This window comes from Hemiscyllium ocellatum, chromosome 4, assembly GCF_020745735.1.
Source record: "Hemiscyllium ocellatum isolate sHemOce1 chromosome 4, sHemOce1.pat.X.cur, whole genome shotgun sequence".
Lineage (NCBI taxonomy): Eukaryota > Metazoa > Chordata > Chondrichthyes > Orectolobiformes > Hemiscylliidae > Hemiscyllium > Hemiscyllium ocellatum.
Genome location: NC_083404.1, coordinates 93,830,733 through 93,848,073, shown reverse-complemented (window position 1 = coordinate 93,848,073; position 17,341 = coordinate 93,830,733). Strand labels below are relative to the sequence as shown.

The following is a 17,341-nucleotide window of genomic DNA, read 5'->3' as shown; positions in this document are numbered from 1 at the left end:
CTCTCTGATCATAGACTGAAATATACTTGGTTATTAATCACCAAATCTGGCATGAATAGCCGAAAACTTACTGATTCATTCCCTGGTGAACGGCTCTTGCTGAAACGTCGATTATGCTGCTCCTCAGACGCTGCCTGACCTGCTGTCCTTTTCTAGCACCACTCTCATGACTGAAAAAGTACTGTCTCTCCCTTTCACTTGAAACAATACATTTATAACTGTGCAGGCAAAGTGCTTTTGCAAGCTTTCTTTTCTTAGAAAAGAAGCTTCCATTTTGGAATAAAGATTTCTGTATAAGTTTTGTCATTAATTAGGGAGTTAAAAGTTAAAACCATAGCCCTAATTTCTCAGCTTAGTTGTGGCTAGGTTTCCCCAAATGGAGTTCTAACACACGGTGGACATATTTGTTTTTTTGAACAGGAACAAGGGATGGGGATTTCATGATAAAATGAAATGGGAGTTGGAGAAAAGAATTGAAGGGAAAGATGGGGATTCAGGAAAAAGGTAAAGTAGAAATAGGGAAATTTGGATGAAATTGAAGGAATAGATATGGAAGTCAGGATAAAGTTGGATGAAAAGCAGAGGTTGGGAGCCAATCCGTGACCTTGCAGATAGGATTGGTGGGTAAATTGTGCAGATAATGGGGAGAATACGGATTAGTTTGTTAGACTTGCAGAATATTCTCCTGCTTCTCCCAGCCCACAAGCAGTGCCATAAAGGCAGTTTCCAAATGTACACTTTTCCATCTTCTTTTATGTTTCTTGAGATCCAAATGACTTAGGTTAAATATAGAAACACTATTAAATAGGGAATACGCAGATTCCTTGAAAGGTTTTAAGAACCAGTTCAACTCTTGGGAGGGTATTCTGATTTGGAGTGGACTGACCAAAACTGGTGCTAACAGTAGAGCGTGAAGCACATTCTCTAAAATTACCAAGAGATCTCGATCATTGGTCAATGGGCTAGGAAGTGGCAGATGGAGTTTAATAAGGATAAATGCAAGGTACTGCGTTTTGGTAAAACAAATAAGAGCAGGACTTATACGGTTAAAAGTAGGGCTATGTGTAATGTTGAAAATGTGTTGCTGGAAAAGCGCAGCAGGTCAGGCAGCATCCAAGGAGCAGGAGAATCGACGTATCGGGCCTGAGCCCTTCTTCAGGAATGCATTCCTGAAGAAGGGCTCATGCCCGAAATGTCGATTCTCCTACTCCTTGGATGCTGCCTGACCTGCTGTGCTTTTCCAGCAACATATTTTCAGCTCTGATCTCCAGCATCCAGTCCTCACTTTCTCCTATGTGTAATGTTGTAGAACAGAGAGACTAGGGGTTCAGGTACATAATTCATTGAAATTTACAACATTGATAGATAGGGTGGTTAGGAAAGTGTTTAGCACATTTGCTTCATTGCTCAGACCTATAAATATAGAAGTGTGGATGTCATGTTGAGGTTGTACAGAATATTAATGAGGCCTCTTCTGGATTATTGTGTTCAGTTCTGGTCACTGTTATGGGAAGGATATTCTTGAGCTGGAAATGGTTTAGCAGGATACTGGTGGAAATGGAGGGTTTGAATTATAAAGGAGAGGCTGGATAGGTTGGGCTTTCTTTTTCACTGGAATGTAGGAGTGACCATATAGAGTTTATAAAATCATAAGGTGAATGGCAGGTGTATTTTCCCTATGGTGAGGGATCTCAAGATTGGTGTGCATATTTTTAAGGTGAGAGTACAAAGATTTTAAAAAGACATGGGGGCAATTTCTTTTTACACTGTGTGCAATAAACTTCTAGAGAAAGTGATGGATACAGGTACAGTTATAACATCTATAAGATATTTGGATAAGTACAGGAATAAGAAATGTCCGGAGGGATATGGGCCAAATGCAATAGGTGAGACTAGTTTAGTTTGGGATTATGGTTGCTGTGGACTGCTTGGACCAAAGGGTCTGTTTCCATGCCGTATGAGTCAATGAATCTATGATTCTAGGTACATGTTTCAGATATTTAACAGCTTAATTTCTTACCCAGTTCAAATCCTACCATTTTGGGTATTAAAATTACCTTCCTTGTCTTCCCTTGATGCATTATAAGAGGTGGCGTTCATTAATTTTTGTGATTTTCTTATGTTTGAGGGATGCCTTGTTTTTGATATAGGCTCCAGTGTAACAGATATCAAACATTCTGATACAGCAACAATTTCATAACATTGCAGAGGACTCTAACCTGAGGCAATGTTTTTACACAGATATGTTAACCGTGCTGCCTATTGTACAACAACATTCCCTTTTGTTAATTAAAAACTTGAACAAATGCCAGCTTGACATGCAGTCCTAAATTACCTCACATCAAAAAATTGCAAGTTGAATTCGAAATACTATTATTAGAAATATTCCATTATCTTATAATTTTCAATGACAAGATTTTACAAGCATAAAGAGGCAGAGGTGACATCTATTGCTGAGGTAGTGTATATGCTGACATACAGCCGATGACTTTCCAAAGATTATCATTAGCCAAGCATAGTCATTTAAAGCAGAGGCTTACATTTGGGTCCTGTGGAAGCTGTGCCTGTTATTGTGGACCGTGGACCTCCTTTCATGGGGAAACCACCTTTTCCTCTGCGTGTGACAGGTATAGTGACACGTGGACGTTTTATTGGTATAACAGCACGAGGTGGTGGTGGAACACGGCCATGGTAATCAAACATCCTGAAAAAAAATAACATTTATGCTTAGGATACAAAGTACATTTTTGGTTTCACTTCTCAATTGAACTTGCAAAGATAGCACCATTACTTCACTGGAAAACATCAAGCCATCTAATGAATGCATGCACAAAGCTTAATAGTTTCTCAGTTTTATATTCTGGACCTTGAGATTATTGGTTAATAAATGACACAATCTGGTGGTGGCTTTTTTGTTCTGTTTTAGCTGCAGACTCGGTTTAATTGTGGCTGTGGTCCAGTCAGGAGTTTGTCATTGAGTGACTGTTGTATTATTCCTTGCCAACCTCCATGCTCCCCAACTCCATCCTTCCTCCCCCACCACCCATAACAGACCTGATCCCTCATCCCCTTATAGCTGACCTGGCTCCCTCCATACCCTACTGCCATAAGACCATAAGACATCGGAGCAGAAGTTAGGCCATTAAGTGCATCGATTCATTCATGGCTGACAACTTTTTCATTCTCATTTTCCCCATAACCCTTGATTCCCTTGAAAATCAAGAACCTATCTATCTCCATTTTAAATATACGCAATGACCTGGCAGAGCATTTTGTGGCAGTAAATTCCATAGATTTATCACTCTCTGGATGAAGAAGCTTCTCTGTTCTAAAAGGTCTTCCCTTCACTTGGGTCCTAGTCTTTCCTACCAATGTAACATCTTCCCACCATCCACTCTGGCCAGGCCACTCAGTATTCTGTAAGTTTCAATTAGATCCCCCTTATCCTTTAAACACCATTGAGTATAGACCCAGAGTCCTCAAACGTTCCTCATATGTTAAGCTTTTCATTCCTGGGATTATTCTCATGAACTTCCTCTGAACACACTCCAGGGCCAGTACATCCTTCCTGACATTTGGGGCGCACAACTGCACACATTATTCCAAATGTGGCCTTAGCAGAGCATTATAGAGCCTCAGAAATACATTCCTGCTTTTATATTCGAGTTCTCTCAAAGTAAATGCCATCATTGCATTTGCCTTCCTAACTACTGACTCAACCTGCAAGTTTACCATGAAAGATCCCTGGACTAGAACTTCCAAGTCTCTTTGCACTTCAGACTTCTGAATTTTCTCCCCAATCAGAAAATAGTCCATGCTTGTATTCTTCCTACCTCACACTTTCCCACATTGTACTCCATCTGCCATTTCTTTGTCCACTCTCCTGACCTGTCCAAATCCTTCTGCAGCCTTCCCGCCTCTTAAATGCTACCTGTCCTTCTACCTACCTTTGTATCATCTACAAACGTAGCCTGAATGCTCTCAGTTCCTTCATCTAAATTGTTAATGTATAAAGTGAAAAGTTATGGTCCCAACACAGCCCTGCAGAACACCATTTGTCACCAGCTGCCATCCTGAGAAGGACCCTTTTATCCCCACTCTCTGCTTTCTCCCAGACAGCCAAGCTTTTATCCATGGTAGCACCTTACCTCTAACACCATGGGCCCTTATCTTACTCAGTATCCTCCTGTGTGGCATCTTGTCAAAGACCTTCTTGAAGTCTAAGTAGATAACACCCACTGGCTCTCCTTGATGTAACCTGCTCATTACTTACTCAAAGAATTCGAGCAGATTTGTCAGGCATTGCCTCCCCTTGATGAAACCATGCTGACTTTGCCCTATTTTACCAAACACTTCCAAGTATTCCAAAATCTCATCCTTCACGATGGATTCCAGGATCTTATCCACAACCGAGGTGAGGCTAATTGGTTTATAATTTTTATTGGTCTGCCAGACCATCCCCAATCTACCTTTTGTCACTGTGCCCACCTCTTGCCAGACCCTATTTCCTATAACCAATCTTACTTACTGCAAACTCTGCAAATCTGATCTCCCGGTCACTGTCCATTTCAATTCCCCTTTCCATTCCCTCTCCAACATGTCCACCCTCGGCCTCTTCCATTGTCCAATCAGACTGCAAATTGGAGGAACAACACCTCATCTTCTGCCTGGTCAGCCTACAGTCAGGAAGCCTGAATATTAAGTTTTTAAATTTTAAATAATCTTCTCACCTATCCCCCAACTTCCTTTCCAGCCCCTCCTCCTCCCTTCCATCCCTCCGACTGAAACTTCCAGCTACCAACTTGATTAATTTCTCCTATCGACCTACCAGGTCGTACCCACTACCTGTATTCACCTATCATACCTTACTATTCCACCATCTCCCTACCAATAACCCTTCCCTCCTCTTTATCTGTAGCTCCCCCTACCCCCACCTCAATTCTTGAAGAAGGGTTATACCCAGAACATTACTTCTACCATCTCCTGATGCTGCCTGGCTTACTGTGTTCTTCCCGCATCCAGCTTGTCTACTTTGTTTTCCAGCATCTGCAGTTTTGTTGTCTCTCACATTACTTACCCGGCAACCTTACAGCTTGACAGACAACCTCCTTCCAACTTGTTATCCTAAACATCTCTTACCCTAAATCCTATCCAGATGGCACTCTATTCTGGTATCATATCCCTGCAAACCTTAACCTCTATCCAGCTGGCATTCTACCCAGCAGATACCTAACTTACCTGGCAATTTACCCCTTACATATCTAGCATCCTTCCCTGGTACCCTATGCAGACCCAGCTAGCACTGTACTTACTTGGCTGAAGTGATGGCCTAGTCATATTATTGCTAGACTATTAATCCAGAGACGTAATTATGTACTCGGGGGTCAAATCCTGCCAAAGCAGATGGTGGAATTTAGATGCCATTTTTTTTTAAAATCCAGAATTATGAGTCTAATGATGACCGTGAATTCATTGTCATTTGTCAAAAAACCTATCTGGATCACGGTGTACTTTAGGGAAGGAAACCAACATCGTTACCTGTCTGGCCTACATATGGCCCTAAACCCACAGCAATGTGGTTTACTTTGAATGGGCGTCTGGGCAACTGGGAATGGGCAATAAATGCTGGCCTGGTCAGTGACACCCACATCCCATGAATGCATAAAAAATCGCATCCCCCTAGAACCCTATAATCCTACCCATCTGCACTTTATGCTCCCAGCATCCTAAATCACACTTACCTTATGTACTTACTATTGGACAGCAGCAGACAAAGTGGCTGTCAGGATTTTAACATTTCAGAATATGGCAGTTGAGTCCTGGACACATGTTTTGCCTCCCCACCCCCCTTCAAAATTCTGAGCTCTGAAAGAACTGTCAGAATTGAAGTACATTCAGAATTTCTGAAGGAGCCCCAATTGGAAGCTTGTGTCAGAAATCCTTGCAAGTCAATTCTGTGATCTGTTGCTACATTTAACTTTATTATTAGTCATGTTTGATTAATCTATCCTCTAGGGTTTTATTTGCCATAGAGGAATGTATAACTGTTGCAGACCACACAGAAATCTATAAAACTAGTCATTGACTGTCAACCTGTCAAATGTTTTAGTGTATTTTCTCAATCAACCAAATCTAACTTGACCCTCATATCTTCACAGCTTCTTATGAACAGATGTCAGACACTTGTTTCAGAATGAACTATATCACATACAAATTAAAAATAAATTTATATTGTATTGTGATAATTACTTCCAAAAGGCTCTTTACAGCAAGATTATTAATTAGCCCATTTCTCACTATACAATACTAAATCTAAAATAGCTGAATCCCTAGTTGGCTGTTTATTGAACTTCTTCAGAAATCCATTATCTACACACTCAAGGAGTTCATCCTCCATTGCATTTGTACTGATTAGGTTTAAGCAATGTATTTATTTATTTCCCATTATTACTGCATGACCCAAGTTATATGCTATGTTCCCTCTAATTTCTCCAGCTGCTGTGTCCACCTCTGCGGTCTGTGTATGGCCCTGGCTGGCTAAACCAGCATGAATGTTTTAGCGTAGAGATTGGTACGGGCAGCCTTTGGAGGAGCTAATGCAGGATGGAAGGATCATTGGTTACACGCGTTCCTAATTTCTTGATTTATATACTAGACCCAACATTATCAATATTGTTGGTGGTTCCATAAACAACTCCCACAAACATTTCCTGTTTCTTACCTCCACCAAACTGATTCTCTGGGGCTGAATCTTTTTTTGGTAAAATCCAATTTGGATTGAATTTTTTTGAAGGGTTTTGTTGCTCTGAGGCCCAGTGAGTTCTCTTGCTCTATCTTCCAAAACTCACCTCAATAGTTATCTATCACACTCAGACAGTGGCTCACAACCAATTTCTGTACTGCTCCCAGAACAACTTATTGTTCGGTGATTATCAACTTAGTCCAGTCCATTGGGTGTCTATGAGTGAAATGTCCAACATTACAATAATAGTTGCCTTTTGATTGGTGTGGCACAATATACCAATTTTACATGTGGGCCCAGAGGACTGGACGCAAGTTCTACAGGTGTGTTATAACATGCCCAAATAGATGGTTTGGACAAACATCTTCAATGATAGCTGTGTGTGCAGTCTGAAGTATAGCATTAAAGTGCAGAAACTTTCTGTAAGTGGAACAGGGATGGGCATATCAGAAATCAATGTTTGTGAACATGGGATTCATGTGACTGCTGCCCATGGAGTGTACCCTGAGACTCTAGTACTCAGTTTCCAACATGAAGATCGTTTGGAACGAATGGTGAGCTGAACCTATTCGGTTGTTGTGTTGTTTGGTAAGATGGGAGGCTGAGTACTGCTGAGGCGTATTGTGAGATTAACAAGGTTTATAACAAGTGTTAATCCCTGCCCATCTGGCATCGTGCTGCTGCTTGGTGAGAATCTTGTCATGCTGCTTGTGTAAAGTGGAGGATGTCATCAGATGCTCTCAATGTCTGGATGGGTCTCACTGCACTTATCACCAATTTTCCAACAGGTCCTGCATTTTAAACCTTCAAAATAAGATCCACTTTTGTTAATGGACTAATCACATTCCTTAATAGGAATGCTATTCAAAATCCTTTTCCTTTCTGCCTATCCTTCCTAAATAACAAATATCCTTGGATATTCAATCCCCAATTTTAATTATGTCTAACCACGTATCTATAATGGTAAATACATCATATCCAATCACCCCCATTTGTGTCTTTAAGTCATCGGTTTTGAATGTTTGTGAAAACAGATAGAGAACCCTTAACTTTGTATTTTTAACATTATTCCACATTCTGATCCTACTTAATGCTTGCCTTCACTTTGCCTGTCCTATAAGTTTGCTTATTTCTCTTCTACTTCAGCTTATCCCAGTTTTGTTACCTCAGAGTCTTGATTCCATGCCAATTTAGTTTAATCCCTCCCCAAAACAGCAACAAATCTCCATTTGATAAAGTTAATTTTGGTTCTGTTAAGATGTAACCTGATCACCTTATGAAAACCCCACCTGCTCTTGAATCTGTTCAGCACATCAGAATACAGATGCCCGCCCGCCTACCCCAGTTCTCCAAAACGCTCAATTGCTTATTTCTCTGCACACTGATAGTAATCCCGAGATTCCTGCTTATTAAGTCCTTTTTTCAATCTCTGTCCTAGCTCCCTAAAATCTGTTTTCAAGACCTCACCCCTCTTCCTACCTTTCGCATTGGTATCAATGTGGGCTGCAACCTTTGGACATTCACCTTCTCCAGATGACTGTCCTACAGCTGTTCTGTGACACTGTTGACCCCAGCACTGCAGAGGCAACATACGAAGTGGATTCATGTCTAGTTCCACGGCAACGCCTCTCAGTTTCCTGAACTAATGAATCCCCTATCACTACTGCTCTTCTACCCTTCTTCCTCCAGTTCTGAGCAGCTGAGCAATCCAGGGTGCACAGACTTGGCTCTGGCTGTACTTCTTTGAGGAACCACACCTTCACCAGTGCCCAAAATGAACATTTGGTTCGTGGGTGAAGTCATCACAGCGGAATGCTACATTACTTCTGCTGGAATGCCTGGCAGTCATCCATTCACTCTCTGCCAGCATGTTTCTACTTGTGTTGTATCAGCCACATTAGACATGCTATCCAAGTAACTCAGCTTCATGGATGTATCACAGTGACTCCAGTCACCACTCAAACCCAGAGCTCAAGTTTCTGCAGCCGGTTACACTGCTTGCATAAGGTCACCTAGGTCATGGGTTACTCCGTGACTTTGCATATGCTGCAGTCCATATGTAGGGCTGCCTTGTCAAACTTTAAAGTTACTTAATGCATCTCCTGTGATTGAGCTGTTGGCCAATCAAGGTAGCAGATTTGTGATGTACGCTCCAGCTTCCCTGTTCTGTCTGCTGTCCTCCATTGCACCAGGCCTTCTGGAGGAGGCTTATAATCAGCTGCCCCTTGGAACATTGTACGTGATGTTCTAACATGGCCACTTCCAGGGTCCCAAACCAGAATTGATGCTGATGTTGAGATAATGACTCATCTGGAAACATTCAGCTCCTTGAAAACTTAACTATGCTGGTCTGCAGAACACTTCTTAAATACATTTCTGATGTAAACCTACCAGCCCAATGCAATAGAGTCATGCAGGAAAATCGAAATTCTGCTGAACTAATATTGTACATGCGATTTAGGAACATCATATTCCCCCTATCAATGAGCACAGCCATCACAGAGTCTCAACTAGAGTGATGGAAACTGTTTTGATATTATGCTCAATTCACATTCATAAGGACATAAAATCAACATGAAGGTTATTGTATAGTAAGGCAACATACATGAGATAGAACATGAGGTTTGCTGGATATGTGTCAGCATTGATTGATGAGGGAATCAGTGTTCTCTGCAACTCCCCCTCACCTTCTTCCAAAATATTATCTCCCTCCCATCCATCATTGCAAGTCTTTCCAATGCTCATTGAAATGCATTTTTATCTTCACTAACTGGGCATTAACTTGGTGTTTGATAAAGTGACCACAAAACCAATGGAATGAAATTCTGGAGCGTTTCACATTATATGGGCAAAGCTGGAGACCCGCTCACAGAAATGAAAGCAAATTTCTGTGGATGCTAGAAATCTGCAATAAAATCAAAAAGTGCTTAAGAAACTCAGCAGGTTTGGTAGCATCTTTGCAGAGAGAAACAGAATTAGTATTTCAAGTCTGATATGATTTTTTTTCAGCACTAATTGGGGCTGGAAAATTGTTATTTTTATGTTGTTGACAGAGGGGGAGGAGAAGCGGATGGAATAAATGCTTCGGCGTGCCATAACAAAAGACAAAGAGAGTGCTAATGATCATAAAAGAGAAGCAGAGAAGTAAGATAGGCATGAAAGGGAGAAAATAGGCCCAATATGTTGAGAAGAAAGTCAAAAAAAGCCAGCAGGAGGTGTCAGCAGAGTAGGAGAGGGAGGTCTGTAATCAAAATGAAAGACTGAGATTATACTGTGAATTTGTTGAACTCAGTGTTGAAGAGTCTAGGGGCTATAAAATGCCAAAAGAAAACAAGGTCCTATTCCTCCAGTTTGCTTAGAATTTTGTGGGAATATTATAGTAGGCCCAGGATGGAACTGTAAGCATGGCAGGGAGATGGTTTATTAAAGTGCCAAGCAACTGGAAGATGGGGTCATTCTGATAAGCCAGTTGAAGGTGAAATGTGCTCCATAACACATAGGAACTATCAGCTGGCTGCAGATTCATGGAGATGTGTTCCACCTGTAAGAACTGTTGATTTCAGAAGAAATTAGCAAAGTCCAGAAAATAAGGAAAAGAGGGGAGTGAACGGCTTGCTATAATAGTTGTGCTAAATACAGCACCATTGAGCTCAATCTCCCATTTATTCAAATTAGAAGTAAATCATTCACAGTGTATGCTTGAACTTCATATGCCACTTGGTATGTGAAGAAGGCTCCTGTTAACCAGAAAGTCAAAAAGATGACTTGTCATACAACACTTTAAGAAGACAATAGCAAAATAGCAACTCTATGACTTAGGTATCTGAATCATAGAATCTTTACAGTGTGGCAACAGGTCCTTCAGCCCAACAAGTCCACATTGACCCTCCGAAGAGTAACCTACCCAGACCCATTCCCCTACCCTATTATCCTATATTTACTCCTGACTAATGCACCTAACTTACACATCCCTGAACACTATTGGCAACTTAGCATGACCAATTCAGCTAACCTGCACATCTTTAGATTATGAAAGGAAACTGGAGCACCCAGAAGAAACCCATGCAGACGCGGGGAGAATGTGCAAACTTCGCACAGACAATCGCCCGAGGTTGAAATCCAACCTGGGTCCTCGGTGCTGTGAGGCAGCAGTGCTAACCACTAAGTCACCATGATGTCCTGATTCAGACTATGGAAACTTTATATTTTCAAACTGCCATAACTGTCTTGTTAGTTAGTTAAAGCTGCATTCATATTTTGACAACTCTTGGATGACCTCTGAAGCAAATTATCTTGAAACAAAAACAGAGAAAAGGTGCTGCTTTGAAGAGTTCCAATTCATCAAATTTCAGGTGAGATTTATATTGGATAAAGAAGTCTGGAGGAGGAACAGAGAGAACAAAAACTGCATTATTCATGCTAACCCTGAATAAATAAACTTATTGTGTGCCTTTATTTCCTCTTGAGATTTATAACAGCAGTTATGTATTCTGCACAGTTTTGGTGTGACTTTGCAAATCACGACTATAAGTACTGCAATCAGGAATAGGGCAAACATCAGATATGGAACTAAGTTGGAAATTCATAGCAGATGGCCACAATTTAGCAAAGGCTGAGATAAAATTGTTGACTCTTGTTTGGCAGACTTTCTATTTTGAAATTTGTAAAAGAGTGGGGCCTCTATAAAATCCACAACATGCCTTGTCTTCATTGTGCTTCCACAGACACAAGAAAGAACTTACACTTCTACATTACTTTAAGTGACACAAGGGAATCTTTATGAGCGATGAGGTATTGCAGAATAATGACCATGTTATGATCAACCAATGTATACACAGCAAAGTCCCAAAAAAACAGTGCAACAGTGACCAAATAATTCATTTTGGATGATTGCTGTTTGAATTCAGTATATTTCACTCACTCCAATCTTGCCCAATAAATGTCAGCTCTTTGCAAGTCGATTATTCTTAATTTGGATTGACCAATTTAATTTTCTACTGCAATTTATGATATAAAGAGTACTGACCCAAATGTTCCCCTGTTGTACTTAATCCACCTCATTCCCAAGAACCAGGTTGAGCAATGCCTCCTTTTTCCTCCTGAGACCTTAACCAATGTTTTTCCTCCAAAGTTGACATAGGATCTTTTATATCCAACTGAGGAATAATGTTTTTACATCTAATTCCAACTACAGCAGCTCCAATAGTGCCAAGCTCCCTCAGTAGAACATTTTCGGCCAAATGTAAATGGGACGACACCAAAGTCTCAGGTAAATGGTAAATCTTTCCTGTGTTTCCCCAGTATAGCGCCAAGTACAATTTCCTCTTTCTTGCAATGGCTTTCTGCAACTCAACTCTGCTTAATTTCCCAAGATTAGTCAATTTATTACAGTTTGGTCAGATAATGGGTTCTTTCATGTAACTGTTGAGTCATCTATAGCAGGTAGTGTGGATAGAGGGGTAGTTCATCTGTGAAGTCAAAATGTGTTTATTGGAAGGTTGCTGTCACACCCACTAAGTATGAAAAGAACGTGTTTTTATTAACACTCTCGGTTTTATTTGCTTCTTTTTTTTAAGAAAAAACCCTTGTTAGAATTAAAATGCCATTGACCACATGTGTTGTCTCTAAAGAAATATTTCATGAACAAAAGCTAACTCATCACTTACCTGGCATATTACAGCCTTACATTGTGAATATCTTCTAATCAAACCAGCACAAAGGAACAGCAGATGTCTACGCCAGCCAGTTTGGAACAAAGTGGGTATTGCTATTGAATATTATCATGTCTGAAGTGGTACTAATGACTCTACAATTATCTCCTACAATGGTTTTTGATGAGGGACATTGAAACCATCTCACTAGCTAAACTGACTTATCCAGGTGCCCAAGTCACATGAATGAAACAGCTTTTATTTCATAGAGTCCCCACACAGTGAAAGCATTCATTCCATAGAGTGTACAATGGCCCTCCAAGCTACAGGCCATCCGGCGAAGGGCTTACGCCTGAACATCGACTCTCCTGCCCTTCGGATCTTGTCTGACCTTTTGTGCTTTTCCAGCACACACTTTTCGATCCTGAAGTGGAATAACATCATTGTTCTTTCACTGTCACTGAATCTAAATCCTGGATCTCACTTCCTAACTGCTCTGTGGGTGTGCTTGCAAGGACTGCAACAGTTTAAGAAGAATGCTCAACATCAGCTTTGCAAAAGCAATTCAGGGTATACAACAAAATGCTGAACTTGCCAGCAACATTTCCATCCCATGAATGAATTTTAAAAATCAATAGATTACATTGCACTTGCGAATGATAGGCTTTTCTTCAAATGGTCCTGTGGTTAAGTAATTTGTATGCGTTACTGCACGTCGAAACATTCTGGATCACATCTATTTATATATTTATGCTTTAGTGAAGACTCTTCCATTTTAGAATTCATTTTTCAGTTTCATTGTGGGAATTGGCAAAACAATACTTTTCATGTGCACATTACAGTTACCACCAAATGGTGATGAACTGCAATTTCTGGACTCATTGAATTGTTTAGTTAGTAAGTAGAACATAAAACATTACAGCGCAGTACAGCTCCTTTGGCCCTTGATGTTGTGCTGAACGGTGGAACCAATCTGAAGCCTATCTATCCTACACTATTCCATTTTCATCCTAAATCTACCTTTTGGTGCCATATACTGCATTACACAAATCAATGAAGTACAGATTTGATCCCGGATCTCTGCTGATCTAGCTGTGAGATGGACAAGGTTTTAGATCTCACACGTTTCTTATTAAAAGGGAATGAGAAAGCAGTCATTCCTTTTACTACTGGATACTATCCCATACCCTTTGTTAGAAAGTGTGTTTGTGTGAAAGTGAGATAAGATCATGAAAGGATCAGATTTTGCATAATACCTTCCTATGTTAAAACACCTGGGGACATGATTCCCCGAACTTACTCATTAAAAATGATCAGCTCAATATGATGCAAAGTGACAGAATCGGTGTAACTCTCTTTATTATCCAGCTTCCTGTAGTAGAGAGGAATAAAATGAGAAAATAAATGATTTGTTTCAGTCTAGAATGTATTTCAATTGTGATGAAGTTATGGCTTTAAGAGGTGCATTTTAGCCTTTTTTTTGGAAGGGAGGTTTTAAGTCAGAGCTGCAGAGCTGTTTATTTGAATCTAAAAAAGTAAACATTTTGTGAGGCCTTGGATTTTTTTTAAAAGTTGGAACAATAGAAGCAGCCTGAATGGGTCGGGTCAAGCTCCCAGAGATCCAGGCCATTTAGTATGTTTAATTTTTAGTAGCAGTTATTGAAGTCCTGAAACTGGGTTTGGAAACTGCAGTACATTTCTCCCTGCTACTCTCCCTCTCAAGAGTTTTCTTTTGATGTTTTTCCTCTTGAACTAAAGAACTAATGCCAGACTATTTATTTTGCTGAATTTGCTTTTGCCAAAGGTGTGTTTATGGGATGTTATTATATTGGAACAATTACTGTTTAGTAGTTAAATAATATGTTATTCTCTCAGATTTCCATTAGAGTTGTTATTCCAATTTCTTCTTTCTTTTGTGTTATTTTAACTATAGTATATGATTAAAGTCTGTTTTGCTTCAAGATTGATAGTTTGACCAGTCGAATTGCACCCAGAGTGCAACGCCTGGCACTTGCTTTTAAAATAAGAAAAAGTTAGGGTCGAGGCTATGTTCTTCATATATTTTGAGGGGGTTTGGTCTGGTCCATAACAGTTCAAAAGTGGTCATGTTTTAATGTCATGTGCCAGAAAAAGCAACACAACATCTGTAACATTGATGAAAATGGGAGGCAGATTGTTAACCTGTAGCTTGATTATCTGGAAAATGTAAATTACCTAAAATTGTGTATGTGAATTAACTTGAAGAGTGTTAAGTAAAGTATAATAGAAAGTTAATAATAACTCTGACATCAACAGTCACATTCTATTGAAAAGTAAAAAATGGAACATAGGTATTAGGGAGCTATAATATCAAGATCCACATATCAGTCCAATATAGTAACATCCCATAGCTCAAATAATATGTAAATCAAAATGGAAAAGGGGAATATTAGATATTGTAATTATCAGATTGCCTTTGGTTAGCTCAGTTGGCTGGACAGCTGGTTTGTGATGTGGGTTCAATTCCTACATTGGCTGAGGTTACCACAAAAATTCTGCCTTCTCAACCTCATCTCTCTCCTGAAGTGTGGTGACCTTCAAGTTAAACTCACTACCAGTCATCTCTCTAATGAGAGGGTGACCCTTTGGGAGTATGGTGATTTTAATTGCTCATGCTAACAGTTTCCTCCATCAATACACAGGGCATCGAAATGAACACTCTGACTAGACTTTTAGTTCCAGAAATCTCCAATGAATTAATCATGAAAGACAAAATATGACCTTAAAATAATCTTGGACTGAAACAAGTATGCAGAGCATATATTTTGACAAGTCTGATCATTAAGGATCAACCTGATAGTTTGCATACATGCCTAATTAACCAATTTATAGAAGTATTTTCACAAACTGAATGAGAGATTAACATAACATAAGCGAGATTGTGTTCAGCTTGTTGCAATAGATATAATTAATTGATGTTGTGTGACAGGAGAAGAATAGCAAGAAAGAAACAAATGATTTAGTGTTCAGTGTCAAGCAGATGGAAGTTGCAGAATTAGTGAAATAAGAATTAATGTTACTGCTCTGGATCTCATTTATTAAATGCAAACTTTTTTTAATACATAAAACACTTTTTTTTCCAAGGATACCATCAAAATCAATCTCAGTAGTGAATAAGTAAGTATTAATAGTTATTGTCCAGAACTTGTATAGTGCTGAGTAAAGACACATTTTGTTGAAGCTTTTGTTAACTGATCAGGACAATGCGAAGTGCAAAAAATACCAGAGTGAGTGTGAAACAAAATTTATCTTGTATGAAAGGAGAATTCTGATAGGTTGGCAAGCAGACTCAGGCTGGTGAGGACAAATCAAAAATTTCCAACAATATGTGTAATTTCTTCAGCAATTCTCAAATAATTATAAATAATTGTTGTCAGCCACGAAACTACATTCGTGAAGGCATTTGAAGCAGGAGAGCAAAGCAAGGAGAATTTAGGCAGAAAAATGTAATAGAAATATGTAATGGACATATTGGAATAAATCTGTCCCCTAAGTAAACTTTGTGTGGTGGACTGCTCATTAAAGAGACTGTCCAATTTTCATTTTTGACTAAATCAACTGTAAATTTAAAACTTACTCCAAAAGGTCCATATCATTTTTTAGATTCTCTGCAGTATGGAAACAGGCCCTTTGGCCCAACAAGTCCACAAAGATCCTCTGAAGAGTAACCCACTCAGACCCATTCCCCCACTCTATGTATATATATATATATATAATGCACCTAACACTAGGAGCAATTTAGCAAGGCCAATTCACCCGACCTGCACTTCTCATGACTGTGGGAGGAAACTGGAGCACCCGGATGAAACCTGCGCAGACACTGAGAGAAGGTGCAAACTCCACACAGACAGTTGCCTGAGGAGGGAATTGAATCCAGCTCCCTGGGAGCTGTGAGGTGGCAGTGCTAACCACTGAACCACCGTGCCGCCCATATTTTGTACTATATTGATGGAGAAACCAAAAATGTTCACCATCATTACCCAATAAAATTGGCAAGTCACATATGCACAGTTATAAGTAACATTTTCTGGATTTCTTTGAGAATTTAACGAACAGAGTTGATAAAGGATAATTGGTAGAAATAGTATATTTGGATTTTCAGAAGACATTTGATAAAGTGCCACATAAAAGGCGACTGCACAAGATCAGAGTTCAAATTATTCAAATTAATGTAATAGCATGGATTGAAGATTGGAAAACACACAGAAGAGAGAGTCAGGATTAATGGGCACATTTGAAGTTGGAAAGGCATAACAAGTGCAGTGTCACAAAGATTATTCTTAAGTGTATTATTGACTATTTATACTAATAATTTGGAGAAGGGAGTGAATAGTTTATCCAAATTCGCTGATGATACAAAGATAGGTGGGGAGTGGCATGTTGTGATGAGGACATACGAATCTACAGATAGGTTGCGTGAGTGGGTGGAAGATTGACAGATGCAATCTTCAATGTCGGAAACTGAGACTGAATGCACTTTGATGGAAAGAATCAAAAGACAGACCATTTACATCAGCTCCATCCCCACCCCCATTCACCTATTGTACTCGATGCTACTTTCTCCCCACCCCCCTCTTATTTATCTCTCCACTCTGCAGGCATCCTGCCTCTATTCCTGATGAAGGGCTTTGGCCCGAAACATCGATTTTCCTTCTCCTTGGATGCTGCCTGACCTGCTGTGCTTTTCCAGCACCACTCTAATCTAGACTCTGGTTTCCAGCATCTGCACTCCTTGTTTTTACCTTTTAACTAAATGGGAAGAGACTCCCAAAAACATACAGCACAAAGGAATCTGGGTGTTGTTGTGTATAAAAGGAGATTTATTTAAGCACATGGGAACATTTTCACTACACGTGCACACGTACACACAAGGTTTTTTTGTTGTTTTAGTTTCACTAGCAGTAGGCGG

General features: G+C 39.8%; 1 protein-coding gene across 2 annotated transcripts in view; it reads right to left on the bottom strand.

The window, feature by feature from the left end:
* Positions 1 to 17,341, bottom strand: part of LOC132815447 (RNA-binding Raly-like protein) — a 495,989-nt gene that overhangs the window by 145,796 nt on the left and 332,852 nt on the right. For both annotated transcript variants that reach the window (XM_060824394.1, XM_060824395.1), the window contains exon 4: positions 2,541 to 2,704. In XM_060824394.1, the coding sequence (XP_060680377.1) occupies positions 2,541 to 2,704 (164 nt within the window). The remainder of the gene's footprint in view (positions 1 to 2,540; positions 2,705 to 17,341) is intronic.